Raw genomic sequence first — 16,009 nt, forward strand, 5'->3', positions numbered from 1 at the left:
TTTTCAAATAATGAAAACTGCACAGAAAATGTTTTCAGGGACGAGGAATGCAAAAAGTCACTATTATTAGCAACATCAACTAAATCCTGCTTCTCCAAAAGGTGGACTCCATTCCTTTTACAAACTTCTCTCTTTCTGCCTCCCTGATTAACAAATGCTACAATCAGTTGGCCAAGTCATCTCAACTACACGCAACACTGCCTGAAGCCTGTAACCAGAAAACAAGAAGAAAGCAGTGTTTTCTATAGCTTAGAACTGGTGTAAATTCACAAGGCCTAAGTGGTTGACACCATTAGTTTTTTCATTTTCCAGAGACAGCTACATATGCAAGTGGGTGTCAGAGGTAGAAACTTCATCATTTCAGTCTTATGTACTTTTTTCCTGTCCTAACAGGGGAAAAAAAAAAAAAAAAAAAAAAAAAAAGAAGAGCATTCTTCCTCAGAAGTCCAGATCCTCTCTCACAGGAAGATGCCACCAGCTAGGACACAGTCACGCAGAGGTATTTCCCTACACATACTCAAAGTAGCCAACAATGAAGTAAGAAACTGCTGTGGTGAAAGCCCTGTTTAAGCATTCACATTTATCTGCCAGTGGATTACTTTCTTTTTCTCAAGTATTTTCTGACAAGGCTAAAAATAGTTTAGCCATTGAAAGCCATTAATGAAAGCCATTAATAATGGAGTGAACTGTGTTGTGGGATTTGGTGTCACATTAACTGTATAATGAAACAACAGCACAACAAAGGTCTGGTTAATACTGCATCCCCTGCTGAACTCAAAATAACACCTAATTGACACGATAAGGGTTTGCATTAAACTTGGTGCTGAGGCAGTCCATTGGCCTTTCTGACAAACAACTGCTCCATTTTTTGGTGTTTTCCTGTTCACTGGAGTACAGACATCTTAGGTCAGGAAACACCACAACACACAGCTCTGATCTCCTGCACCATATGAGACACAGAAGTCATTCAGGAACCCCTGCAGTGGAGAGATGACTTCTTCTGAGCCTCATGAACAAACACTGACCTCAGGAGTTTATAGAAGAAGCAAATCCCAGGCCTGGTTATGGTTTGCATTAAGATTGGCCTCCATTCAGGATTTTTTTTACCCCACTAGGATAGATGGAAGATGCAAGAATCGATTCCTGTCCTTTCTGGGCAGGCAGCTGATGCTTTGTGGTCCAACCTCTTACTCTCTTAAATGTAATTCACTGTTCAACACAGATTCTCCAAGGGGCTAAGTGCAAGGAGAAGGTAAAATTTCTAGTATGCTGGTATTTGTGACTTAAGTAATTACATTTATCTCAATTTTGGGTAGTAGAAGGCTAGAGAATAACCCAGCATACCTCTATCTCCCACAGAGGTATGAACAGATGTATAGTTTTATGGACAAGGCTCCAAAGCCAGATGGGAGCTGCTGCCTTTCAGACGGAGTGACTGATAAAACTGAACTGAAAGAAAATGCTACAGTCTCAGTGTTCTCAAGAGTAACCATGTTAAGTCAGAGGAAGCCAAAAGAAATTACTCACTCATATTTGCTACAATGATGGTATTACAATAGATTACTTATAAGTTCAAACACAAGTCAGGTTAGTTTCTCCCCAAGGATTTCAGAGACTCCCTTTATCTATCTGTTTTTAACACACATGCTGCATTTTCCACTATTATGGTTAATGATCCCTTTTTGTGGATTTGAAACACTGTTTCTTAAATCTCCTTCTACTAAGAAAATGAACGGATGACCTAAGAAAGAACTGAGACCTTGCAGCATTCCCTCTTGTATGGCAGATTTAGGAGAGCCCTAGCATGGCATCCACAATGCTTAATAAAGACCCCTTACTACAGGTGCAGGGCACTACCTCTACTCTTAGAATCACAGAATCATTTTGGCTGAAAAAGACCTCCAAGACTATCAAGTCCAACCATTACCCTGACACTGCCAAGTCCACCACTGAACCACGTCCCTAAGAGCCACATCTACACATTTGTTTGAATACCTTCAGGGATGGTGAGTCAACCACTTCCCTGGGCAGCCTGTGCCAGTGCTTGACAACCCTGATGCAACCTGAGGCAATTTCCTCTTGTCCTGAGATCCTTACACAGATGGGGAGCTACATATACCTGAGTGGATGAAACATGGAAGGCAAGCCCAAGTCTCATTGTGTTCCAGCCCACAGGCGCACACAGAGAAAACACTAATCCACACCATACAGCCATCTTCTGGAACTGACTTCCCAGTTATTCCTACCTGATACACTGAATAAGAATGAAAGTCACTTGAACACAAGCTGGTCTAAGATACTGAAGCTCATGCATTTAATCCCTGAGTGGGTATCATTAAAACAAGGGCATGATGATATATCATTTTGTGAAACCTGAGCTTTCTGCAGTCTTCTGACAGGATCACCTGGTCCTGTCAGGACACTGTCTTGTGTGGCACCATAGGAGAGCTGCATTTGAAAAAATAAAAGTGTAGGAAAAAGTGCAAAATGCCATCACAGTGTGCTCAACAAACAACAGTCATTACATACCCCAGTTTATTAAAGAGGATAGATGAACCAACAAAAATGAGTTTGTCTAGGATCTGTCTTTGGGCCTCTCTACCTGTGCACTCTCAAGTACAGCATTGCATTGTATTGCAGGGACAGATCCCACCAGACTTCAAACTGTACAGACACTGCACAGCCCCAGACTGTCAGGAGCAACATCTATTTTGCTAACATATCAACAGAGACTAATGACAGCAATATCTAACAGGGAGGAAGTGTTCCCTGGAGATCCCACCAAGGAGCTGAGAAGAGAGGGCACAGTTAAAGCATTAGCAGGAGGCCTTCTTTCAAAGTACCCCGAGGTGCCTGAGGTTTTCACCAACAAACTGGAGCCTGATGCTTAGATACCAATAATAAGAAAAATATCCTGCAGTCCCAGAAAAAAAAACAGTCATACACGTCCCCTTTACTTCATCATTTGAGCTATCTTGTGTGCATTTTTCTACACCATTTAAAGGCTATAAATCATCTTCTTTTAAACAAGCGGTAAATTGTCTTATTTACATCACTACATGGTGGCTTTTGTATATTTAAAACCCTTTGATTGCCAGTGGCTATTAGGTGACTGACCTGGGCTGTCCTTGTTTAAGATTCAGATACCTATAGTTAGGCAAGGAGTACCCTGGGCCAAGCAGTCAGTCCCAAAATACAGCAAAATAGAGCAGGAATTCCCACTGGGTTGCCCAACTCCCAACATTGTGCTGCTTAGCACATTAAAAAAACCAAAACAACAAACAACAATAACAAAAAAAACATAACCAAAAATACATTTTAGAAAATTTATTGTGCTTGTCTGTTTATTTTCTACTTCCGGTATTGTTTCTCAATTCTGTTTTCCCAGCTCTTACCCACATAACGTCAGCTCTTTTCTGTCCTCTCTATGCATATGCTGCTCATGTAAACTCTTCCTATTCCTAATTAAGTTTGCTTTACAAAACTCAGCCTTTCTCTAGCCACAAAATATATTTGTTACAGATGACCACACAGGAGATAATTATGAGAAATAAAACTTATTCCACTTTCATGTCATGTCTTCTATTCTGTAAAAGAACTGCACCGTTGAAATGGCAGGTTAGTGCATTCCCAACTGCTATCCAGAATCTAAAGGGTCACTAAATCCAGAAGAAAGTCTTATTTTGAAGAAATCTGTTGCCTTCTCTTACAGTCAATACAATAAGAATCACTTATGGTATAGAACATCCTGGCTATTCTATCAGAAAAGAAAATCATATGACTTTTAAAGAAAGGAAGATGACAACTTCTAGTAATTTAATTTGCTTTAAAAATTAATACTCACTAAGGCAAAGACTGTTCATAAATTTATACAACTCATTTATACCACTGAATTCTGTATGTGGGCATTTGAGTCAGCAACAGTGGAAGCGATTTCCTGGCCAACTTTTGACAAGCATATCATATTAAAGTCATAAGCTGAATCAACTGCTAACTTGACCAATGAAAACTAAAACTATGCCCTGCAAAACACGAGATGGGACATGACAAATATATTTGGAACACTGCAAATACAGGTCTTCCCCTGGTTTTCCAAAATGAAGGACAATTGTAAGTTATGTAGAATCACAGAATATTGAGCTGGAAGAGACCCAAAGGGATCATCAATTCCAACTCCCTGCTCTTTGCATGACTACTTAACGCTGAACGTACATTACTACAATGGTGGTTACAGTAAGAGTTGAAAACAAGAACTACAAACATACTGATTAACCTATTTTCTGATCTTTCATAAACTTCAAAAGTACAACAACCCCAGTAAATACTAATATTATCACATACAGCTCATGTCATCTAATTAATCACTGGTAGTTATTACTGCCAAACTCTTGACATTTAAGATACAAATACTCCATCCTACGTTAACAGTCACCTCTGCAGGCTGACTACTACTTGTTTAGCATATGCACAGCACAGCTTGCTGTTGTGGAAGTGAAGAGAGCAGAAGACATAATTCAAGCTACAGTGCATGAGCATCTGGAAAACACCTTTACTCATAGACTACCACCATAGCTGACCACCTAGCCCTGGCTGGAAAAGCAAATAACAGCACTATCTAAATACAGTTAAGTTTTACTCAGGAAGCCAACAGTATTCCTTAAGCAATCCAGAGTGATAAATTTCTCCCAATATGGTGAGAAGGGTTAAGTAGGTACCATTAACATGGAGAGGTAGACGGTTTCTGCCTTCCTGAAGCAGCTGTAGGAGTTATCCCTGAAGAGACATGAAAGCATAAGCTGAGCAGCAAGGACCTCAACAACACTGAGGTCAGACAAGAAGGTTGTTTCTATTTCTATAAGTGCAACCCAGCAGTCATCTGTCTGCTAAAGATAGCCTGAGAGCCTTCCTCAATACCAGATGATGACTCCTCCTCTTTCATGAATGCAAAGCCTCTTGCACTGCATGAACATGCACTCACCCTGTCTGTCTAGGACGGGCAGAAGGTGCAGGAGGGCTTGAGGTGCTTACAGCATTTCTGAAGGCTGCTTTTTCTGACCAAAGACATGTGGGCAATGTTTCCAGGATGAATTTTAATAGCTGAATATCACTGAACAGGATGGAGACTCTGCAGGAACCAGAAACTGCAAGGAGGACCTAGGTTTGCTTTTTTTTCCAATTATGTACTTTTTCTTTATAAACTACATTAAAATCCTAAATAAAGATATAAACTGGTTTGACTTTTCATTGCAAGGTTACTAAGGCAAATTAAAAATAAAGCCTTTGTTCCTCCACCCTACACAGTCACACACAATCAAGTCTAAAGTTGAACAGACAAGAGTGCTTGCAGTTTGAATATGACTAAAGCTCTTCCATGTCTTGTTCTCAGGCTAGCAGAATAAGCAAAAGAATAAACCTAATAATTTTATTAATGCACTTTTTGATCAAACAAAAGAGTAACACAATCTTCATTGCTTCTGCACTGCAGAGCAAGCTTTACTGAAGCAGTGCAACCACCAGTTCATCTTTTTTGATTTTTTATAGTGCTATTTTCCCAAAATATTCTAGATTTATTATTCACAGCCAGTTCATTCCTGCTGTCTGCATTATCTGCATCTGAGAGGTGCTGTGGGTTGCATGAGCTGAACCATGAGGACACAGCACTTGCTCACCACACTAAGTGCAAAGCTCATGCTACCATCCCCTTGCACCCCTCTTTTGTCAGGTCCCTCTGCCTCATTTGGCACTTGTACAGTACACAGCTCATTGGTATGATACATGGCCTCCTCAAGCCACAAAATCCAACACAAGAGGACATGAAGCAGGAGAGGGGCTGCAGTGCTATCTCCTTGCTGAAGATATTTCAGATGGTCACACTTCCCTCTCCTAGATCCCACTATCTAACCCACAGATATGGATTAGGGCTATGACTGTTCCATTCTCATGACAAGTGGCCCATTGCATCATCCAAGCACAAGTTGTCTTCTCAACTGGGAAAAAACAATGCTGTGCTTGAACATGAGGTTTTTGACAGCTGTTAGTACTTCCCATGCTCCCATGTTTAGCTGTCCTTTATTCACTGCAGCCTGCAGAGGCTTCTTAAAGGTACAAGTTTGTCCCCACCTACCTCCTCCTTCCTCACACCACGATCCTGGTAGATCCAGGCAAGTCTGCTGTGGGAGTCACACACCAGGAGGACATGAAGGAGGGAGTGCCTGTTTTCCTCCAGTACCACCTCTGCTCTCACAAAAGCAGACACAGGGAGGGAGATGTCCAGGCTACGATGTTACAGACACATCGTAAGGGAGATGTCCAGGCTACCCTCTGGAGTGTAGTCACACTTACAGGAGTTAAACCCCCTGCCACTTCTGAGGTTACTGGGAGTTCTTGCTTTTGATTTCCAGCATTTGGATCTTACCTTGTTTAGGGAGGATCAACTAGCTATTAAATAATCCACTCCTTTTGCAACACAAAATGGAAACCCTGGAGTACACATAAAAAAAAAACCTTTTTATTTTTTATTTAATACTCACTAACATTCAAAAGGAATTAGATAACAGCTATAATGGCTCCACCTACTCTTGATCCTTTCTGCTGCCAGAATGTTTTGTGTAATAAACCATGCAAGAGCTACATTATTCCAAAACTAAAAATGGAGCAGAGTCAGGAGGCGGCACAGAGCTCTGAATACAGAGTGCAGAGTCGTATTTGATAACATCTGCACTCAGTCTGATTTTAAGCTTCCTCAGGTTAGGATAATGAACTCAAATGAGAGAAGAAAGGTTCACAGAGTGATTACAGCACAGGCTGGCTTTTAAGCCATTTTTCTTTCAACTTCACTTTCACCACACTTTGATTTCGATTGGGTCAGCTCCTGGAAAGAGTTCTGCTTAACATAACACAGTGAAAGCATCCTTTACAGCTCCCCAAATCCAAGACAGCTGTTGAAGTGTGCTGAGAGAGTGCAGGTGAATAGCGGGATGCAATATAATTTTTCCTCTAATCAGAGGGATGAGATCAATTTTTTCCTCCAGCCCTGGAGAGAGAGCTTCTGAAAGAACAGTCCCACTAGCTGTACTGGTGCTAAAATACTGATTTATACTTTAAAATGAGTAACAAGCACCGATCACAGGAGTGGAGTTGATGAGGCAGCTGGTTCTAGCAAAAGCAGACACATTATTCTAGTTGTCCTTTATTCCAAAACCCTTTCCCAAGCATCTTCATGTAAGTAATAGCTATCCATACCACATAAGTAATCAGGCTAAATGTGACACTCACTGCCTTTGCCATGCTAACCTGAAGTATTGTCTGTGCTTCTACTAGGTTAGTGGTGGAATGCAACTCTCCAAAGGCTTATTCCTTAGAAGAGGTTTTAACATCTGCTAGGGAAAAGTCTGGTAACAATCATGAGCAGAAATTTTAGTCTTTTGGCTTTAAAAATAGTTTTAGTTAAAATGGCTGATCTTTTTAGATGGATAAACACATACTTTGTAAGCTATCACTAGTTTAGATTGGATAAAACTATGTTTCATCTATTGACAATGAAAAACTTTTGGGAGAGATCCATACCAGGGAAATGAAAATAATAAATCAAACAAGGATTTTTTTTTTTTCCCAAGTAGTCCTAACATGTAGGAACTGAACTTAGTGAGAGCTGAAATTCATGGAGAGCTAATTAAAGTACAGCTGGAGGCCGTTAGTCCAGGAAGTTTTAACACCCACTGCTGCTGGAAAGCACATGGACCAGCTCACAGATTTCTGGCAGGTTTTTACCGCTGCACATTTACCCTGTCAATAACCTTCTGTGATGCAAAAACATCTTAAGGGTTCTTTCCATATCCAGATGGTGTTGTTTTTTCCAGGCCAGTCTGCTAGATATCTGATTTGAAGATAGCCCAGCAGGCTACTTAGATCTTCCCCTCAGATGACTCCACATTTTCTTCTATGACAGATTCACTGGAACAAGAAACAATAAAAAGCAAAACTCAAAATCGCTACTTGCAGATGTGCGCAAACTGCAATTATACTGAGAAATCAAATGGAGCCACCTCACTAAGAACTGATCAAATACATTAGCACCTCTTCTAAAAAAAGAAGAGTGAAAAGAACAGATGACTGACATGATTTGAATTAATGAATATTAAGGCCAACAAGACTATTGTATTCATCAGCCAGTCTGAACAACAAAATAGCAGACAAAGTAAACCTCCGAACTTTTCTGTTTCCACCAAATTATTTTAAAGTCTATACACAAGCATTCATTAAGAACATTCATTTAGTCCTTTTATCATCCTGCCCCATTCCAGTTTTATTATTTATTACAGATACAGCCAAGGAGGATGATTTTGTTGCGCCTTTCTCTGCATGCTTTAAAAGCAGATTTACAAATTTCTGATCTTCTTTCTGAGGGCACTGTTTGGTATGCTGATCACAAACCTGCACCAAACCATAGCCCCCTAATGAGGAAAATTTGAGGGACAGCTACAACATACCAGTAGTGCTTACCTCACCAGTACTTTCAATCTGTTTTCCACTTTATTAAATTTCCCTTTTTAGAAATAATTTTAGCTGTTTTTCCTGTAAATACATTCTCTGCACTGTTTTCTGTCAGGTGCATATTAACATTGCAGAACACTCTCTTAAACACTTAAGACAACTGCCAGTTAATACCAAAGCATGGATCATCAATGATAGCAACACAGTCTTCTTCTGTTTACTCATACAGAACTTATATCTGCATGTCCACCTATTACCAGTAGGCAGCCTTCAGAAATGTAACTCAAGAAAAACCCACCCAAACTTAAAACCTATCTTTAACTTCTAACATGTAGCAATACCCCCAATATATCTAGCAAACCAGAATCATTAAATCAATGTCCTCCTTCAGTCACTGAAAACCACAGTAGTAGTCCCACTGGGCTGGCAGCCAGACCTTGAAGCCAGCCTACTTTGAACCTGGAAGGGCAGAAAACTGCAGGGACTAGAAAAGTTCCAGGCATGAGCATTGCCCTGGCTGCTAGGGTAGAAATAGGAGATACAAAGCCAAAATGATACTATCGGGGCTGATACACCGCTCTTACCTCAGTCGCAGGCTGTTAAGCAGCCATATACAATTTCTAATAAACACCATATTCATGAAGATTGTACAAAGACCCTGGAGATTTTGCAGACTCCATTCACAGAGGCTAGAAGAGCTCCACTGCTATTAAATCATGACAGAATGACCCAATTGAACACATTCTCTAGCTGATCCCAAGTTTTACACACACTTCTCAAGGTAAAAATCAATACAAATGGTCAAATTCTTGAACTGGACTTAAAAAGTTCTTTTATTGAATTCTGGTGCAGGAAGAACATCAGTCTATAAGAGGTTTCTGGTAGGAGGGAAAGATTGCTCCTATTTTTTTTTTTTTTCCTGTCAGGAAGTATTGGGTTTTTAATGCATGGGGTGGTTAAGAGGGCAAGGGTGGTAATGGTGTGTGTGTGTTGAATCATAAAGTCAGTCATGTACATAAAATCCACAGACAACAGAAAGATTAAACACTATCTCCATTAAGGGATCTTTTGCAAAATATATCCTTCAACTGAGGATATTTTTTAATAAAATATGACTTATCTCCATGCGGTGGATATCTGGGCTCTTATTCTAAAAAGAATTGAACAGTTTCTCTCAAGTTCAGGAAATTTAATTTTATTAAGTGACTGCAAAGCGATGTACAACATTCATAAACAAGTCAGGAAGACTGCAGGCTAATACTGGCACTGTCAACTTGTATAATAAAAGGAGAGATTAAGGTTGTTGCCTCAATTGCACTTGTGTAATTGATTTCTTTGGAATACTGAAGAATTGAACAAAATGATGCTTTCATTCAATTTAAACACTAACAAAAATTAACATTTGAACTTCTAGCTAAGCAGCCAGGAATTACTTCCCCTGCTTATAGTGCATTGCTCATACTCTTGCTATAAATAAGTAGCCTAATGACATCCAAACAATCCAATCAGTCAACACAGGGACACAAAACTAGAAAACATTTTAATAATCTTGCCATTTTACCATGCCAAAAGTTAATTAGCAGTATTAACATTCAAGTTTTGAGACCAAAACTGAGGCTGGTTTTAACGGCTATAGAAAGTACAAGGCTGCAGAGCAAGTCTAGTCAAAGCAGAATTGCAGTATTTTTAAAAACTAAGAACCCTCCAGGATTGAAAACCTTGCTTAAAAAAAACCCAAAACAACAGGAGATGTAAGATTGTATGCTTTAAAAGTTTTTTTCCTCTGGTTTATGGGTCTCAATACTAATATTACCCCAGAGACTGAGAAACTAGAAATGGTATTTAAATACAAGAAACAACTTTTACCATTTTAAAAACAAGACCCTTTAAAACCAGCAGTGTAATGAGCAACCCTGTGAGTGCATACTGCTAGTAATACATGCAACTTGTTGAGCTAATATTGTATTTAATATTCATATAGTGTTTACCAAGGGAAAAAAATTTCATCTTTTAAGAAAGTTGCGGCATTTAATATTTCCCGTGACACAATGCACGTGGTTTACTGACATATCTCCAGAAAGCTCCAAGAGGAAAAAAGCAGCCTCCATCCCTCCAAGTATGAGTTGCAGTACTGCCATATCCTAGCAGGGAAGGGAGGAGGCAGCTACCTCTCATCCCATCTCTGCAAAGTGTGCCCAGCTTCAAGAAATCAGGAGGGCAAATCTTTTAAGAAGCAAGCCCTAGGGGGTCAGCAAAAAAGAGAGTCACCTTTAATTCTAGTCCTAGACCTTACTATTCCTCTGGGCTTTTCTGATCTCCTCAAACTGCTTTTTGCAGGTCAGCTGGGATGGAGGCCAGTAACACAGCAGTTTTCAGTCCCAAACATTTGCTAGAAGGCTACAGGAGGTGATATTCCCCTCCTGCCTGCACACAGACTGGCTTTCTACCAAATCAGTATCAAACACACTCACAGAAGTGACACTGTGACTGGTTTGAGGTAAAGATCTCAGCAGTCAGCTCAGATAGCTCCACATCCCCCAAAAGATCTGGTAGAATCTTCTTCACTGATCCAAAGGAGCAATAGCAAGTTCCTTAATAGGAACTCTGTAGCAGCCAACAAAGAAATCTAGCTAGAAAAACGGAATGGGAGATACAGTGGTCAAGCTGAGACTAGGTTTTCTCCCTGTTTGAAAAATTCCAACAAGACTACTTTGAGTGCATACCAGTTAAACCCTAACTGAAGCTATCAAAAAAACTCCAAGGTAGGATGGAGTATCTATTGCACATGAGGTCTCTCTAGAAATATGAATGCCTGCTTGTTCCTAGAGGAAATCCAGGATACTTGTCCATCCACCAAGATAATGACAGTGCTTTCAGAGCTGTTGTGGGTGTCATCTGCTGAAAAGAGATCTGTTTTGGCCAGGATATGGGACCGCATTCTCCGAAAGGCCATGGAACCTCCATCCTTGGAGATACTCAAAATCCAACATTGGTCTGTCCAAGCCACCTGCTCTAATAAGACCTGCTTTGAGCAGGAGGGGGACACAGAGGCATCAGCTCACGTGATTCTGTGATTTGTCTCTCCCCCAAAACTAGCTGTAATTGAACAATATATTAATGTGAAAAATAAAGAAGGTAAAGGTCAAAAGACATTATATTTGGTCAAGTTCAGATATAGAAAAAATCTTAAACTGAAAATTTTGAGGAAAGATGAGGACAAAGCTTTCATTAACTCCTCCTCTGCTGTAATCAGACCAGCCATTTGCAGTTCACCATAGGCAGATTTTTATTTAAGAAAAAGACTTGAAATTTTAAAACTAAATAAAAGCTTTAAACAGCAAGACAAATATTCTGTTGTGTCTTGTGATCAAACTACTAGAGACCATCCAAAGGAGGGCAATGAAGATGGTGAAGGGACTTGAAGGGAAGCCTTATGAGAAGCAGCTGAGGTCATTTGTCTGCTCAGCCTGGAGAAGAGGAGACTGAGGGGAGACCTCACTGCAGTCTGCAGCTTCCTTGAGAAGGGAACAGGAGGTGCTGTTCCAGGAGGAACTGGTCTTTTCTCTGTGGTGATCAGTGACAGGATTCGAGAGAATGGCTTGAAGCTGTGTCAGGGGAGGTTTAGGTTGGGTATTAGAAAAAGGTTCATGACTCAGAGGGTGGTTGGGCACTGGCACAGGCTCCCAGGGAAGTAGTCACAGCACCAGCCTGACAGAGCTCAAGAAGTGTTTGGACACATGGTGTGACTGTTGAGGATGGTCCTGTGTAGGGCCAGGAGTAGGACTTGATGATCCTTGTGGGTCCCTTCCAACTCAGGATATTCTCTGATTCTGTGTTTAGTGAATTCTTTTATCTCTTAGAGCTCAGTTCAGCTCTCTTGAAGTTGCAGTCCATGCATTAATTTTAGTGAAAATTGCATCACAACCTAAATCAGTTGCCTCATCAACCTGTCTTTTAATCTCAGCATTTTGGGTACCACAGTTGTAACCAAAAGGAGTCCTTATCAGCCATTCCACTTTTAGTGAGGTGCCCATGTTTTTTGCAGGAGGTTAAGTGACTGCATCAATTCACACAGTAAATAATTAAATTCAAAGTGCATTTACTTGCTCCCTGTGGCCCAAGTTCATCCAGCGGACTTGTTTTCTTAATCTGTGGCACCTAAATACCTATCCCAGGCACTCTCTATATTCGGTGCAAAGAGAAATGAGTTGTCATTTAAAAGCTTCAGATTCTTTGGAGTGAATTTGGGCTGATGTATTTCAATCTCACAGTAGTAAAAGCTACAGGCAGATCAATGCTATTGCATCAGAGACGGGACTCTGCTCTCTAACTCTCACTGTTTCAGAAAGTAGACTACCACAATTTACACTGCCATAGTAATTCTCTTAATAAAGGACTGTATATTCAGCAGTGACTTTTGAAAGGAAGTTTGACAAAAATTTTCCATCAAAAGTATAGATAGACAACGCAGTATCTATAAGAATGCTGTGAAAATAGAAATTAAATAGAGGATAGTTACCACCAGATAAGAGACAGACACTGTGTGGGAACTTCCATTCAGCAGAAGATTTTCTGTCTTTGTGAGAGCAACAAATAATGCTGACTGATCAGAGATTGCCTGGCCCTGTTCAACTTCAGCTCACAGGAAACATGGAAACAGGAGAGGAAGTAAGCTCTCTCTTTGCAAACACCCAGGAGGTCATAAGTCATAGAGTGTTAGGAAAGATCTAATGTGGATTTATCAGAGACAGATTTTGCCACTCTTGCTCCTATGACAGGATAAAAGGGCTTTCTGTAAGACAGAAGTAGGAGATGTTCTACATCTCAAATGAATACACAGTTTTTTTATGCTCTTCCACAACAGAAAACCAGACCATCCTTCTCAGAGGTTTGCTACCACACAGAATGGCTTTATTGTGTGATACTCACTCAGGGCTCAACTGACACACTGAGACAGAGAACATGCATTTTCTACACACAGTACAGAGAGCATCTAGAAGGGACTGCAAGTACATGGGAGGGCAGACTTAGAAGTTTAAATTCACTGAAATGGGCTTGAAATAAGATATTACCATATGAACATACTGTAGGTGCAACATATCAGTTGCACAAATGCAACATGGAAAATGGGTAGATGTGGAGATTAGACAGGTAACAGAAATACATCTGTGTCATGCTGTTGGAAAAACAAATTACAGACAAACAATGACTCTAAAACAAACTTCACCTTGGAATCTAGAGACATTAGTTTTACCTGTAGATACTGATTACCTGTTTTACCTGTAGATACTGATGCTTCTGAAAGAGTACGGTAGTGTACTGGGCACTACACTTCTCTGAAACTACAACAGCAGAGTGAACAAAAAAAGAACCCTGACAATTAAATATAATAAGAGAAATAATGGGTTGTTGTGTTTAGTTCAGGATTTTCATGCTTCAGTTCTCTGCCACTGCATAGGATCCCTCACCGTGTTACAACTTCCACATGATTTCCATTCACATTACTCATCCTGCATCACAGATGGGTCAGATGAGATTTTCCATATCACAGCATAGGAAATTTTGTTTTATACAAATCCCAGTTCCTTTAACAACCACACAGCACTGCTCTTGTGGGGAATGAAAGTTATAAATGGGACAGGCAGCATCAGACCTAGAACTGAGGTGCAGGGTTCAGATCACCCCCTAAAAAGGGGCCACAGCTAATTTCCTTCTTGCCTGCACCCTTTATTTCAATGTATAGGCAGAACAAAGGGGAGGCTGCAACCTTCAAGGCATTCTCTCTGTTCCACGTGACTTGATTGATGCAGAAAGGACAGAGAGGCACAGCAGTGGTTCAGTAACGTTACAACTTCTACTGTAAAGTGACAGGGAGAAAAAAAAATCAGTTAAGAAGGAAAAGGAGAGGCAAGAGTGGCATACTTAGAGCAAAAAAAGCCAGTGGCAGAAGAGAGTCCCTGCTAATTGAAGAACTCCCAGCACCTGAGAGTCCTGGAATCCAAATGCGCTTATGGGCAACTCTAGCATCCAAAAGAGTCCCAACAGAAATAAAAGCGTGTCTTTTCCTTTTGTGTTAATATGAACCAAACATACAAAAACTCCCCAAAAATTAAAAGCAACAGATGCCTTGAAGCAGCGTGGCAATTCACAGGGGCCCATGCTTGTTGGACTCCAGTCAAAAACTTAGAAGATTCATTAAATACCCATAATATTTTCCTACTGTGTAATAGTCCATACAGCAATGGATTCAGCTCACTAAGTGCTTAGAAACACTATATCTTCAGAGGAAATGAGTTGGAGTGTTGGTTCAGGAACCTCAGTTCCTCAGGCGGAGGGAACGCTATAGAAATGTCTGAAGAAAATAAGTTTGTCTCTGAGCAGACAGCATAAATGCTATGATGACCAGATATGATGTTATGTCAATGTCAGTAGGAAGTTAAAGCCACTCTGCACTCTCAGGAAGTTTTTTAAATTTACTGGAAGCGGGCAGAGTATGCCCTGCTCACACTGCTCCCTCCTCCTGCTCTGCCATCCCCTGCCTTACATAAGCAAAGGCAACCCAGAGGTCATGGCAATTTCGGTCTGAATACATGTCATACAAGATATCTCCTGGCTCAGGAGCCCTTTTCTGTTTACTTCAGATACTGCTGCCTGATAAGAGAAGAAGAATCATTTTAGCCTTGAGAATGGACTCTGCTTACAAAAGCATCCCCATTTTCAAGTCCTTAGTTGTCAACAGGCTTGGGCTGGAGGACAAGCACAAGCTATCTCTCCTTCAGTTTGCCATGGAGGCCAAAGAAAAGGGTTTCAATCTTCATCATAAACCGGCATATTTAATATGGAGTAGTCAGCAGAAAACTTCTGATCAACTGGACAAAATGAATTAATTTCTGATTTTATGGCTATAGGCTGAATATTTGCTGCAGAGGGCACAGGAGAAAGGGGGTGACCACAAAGCTTCTCACTCCTTTTCTCCCTAGTTCTCCTCCCCATTATCATGCAATGGCATGCATGTCAAATCATGCCCAGTCATGTGGCATGTATGGTATGGTAGCTATGTGACCAAAGGATCTCCCTCCATTTTGGATCTTTTCTCTGTGAGAGCCATTTTGCAACTCTCCCTCTCAAAACAGCAAGACATTAATCACAGACCAGTCTGTGTGTGCATAAGAGATATGGGCTTGGGAAGGAGAGTTTGAAAGACTACAAAACAGGAAAATCAAAGTGCAAAATCTACAGGTGTTGAAAGAAACCCAGTAATAACCTGCTGGGAGAACACAGGTTCACTGGAATGAGATTATGTGCTGTCAGTTTCCATCAGTCCTCTCAACTGATTGCAGCATTTGATACACGCAAGCAAGATTCTCAGGCAATGGCAGATGAATACAACTCATTTTTTCCATCATTTGAAAGTCATTAGGACAAGAGTGCTGCATGCACCAGAAGCATCAAATTATGCACCCATCACAGGATCAATCCCCATTATCCCCTGGGTTTTTGCAAATGAACACTGCAA

General features: G+C 40.6%; 1 protein-coding gene across 3 annotated transcripts in view; it reads right to left on the minus strand.

The window, feature by feature from the left end:
• TMCC3 (transmembrane and coiled-coil domain family 3) overlaps nt 1–16,009 on the minus strand; it is a 131,827-nt gene that overhangs the window by 85,483 nt on the left and 30,335 nt on the right. Inside the window, exon 1 of one of the 3 annotated variants that reach the window (XM_068190390.1) lies at nt 4,716–4,859. The exons of the other annotated variants lie outside the window; for them this stretch is intronic. Coding sequence (XP_068046491.1) covers nt 4,716–4,793 — 78 coding nt within the window. The 5' untranslated portion in view covers nt 4,794–4,859. Of the gene's footprint in view, nt 1–4,715; nt 4,860–16,009 lie in introns of those variants that run through there. 3 annotated transcript variants of the gene reach the window in all.

Source organism: Anomalospiza imberbis, chromosome 5 (genome assembly GCF_031753505.1).
Source record: "Anomalospiza imberbis isolate Cuckoo-Finch-1a 21T00152 chromosome 5, ASM3175350v1, whole genome shotgun sequence".
In the NCBI taxonomy this organism is placed as follows: domain Eukaryota; kingdom Metazoa; phylum Chordata; class Aves; order Passeriformes; family Viduidae; genus Anomalospiza; species Anomalospiza imberbis.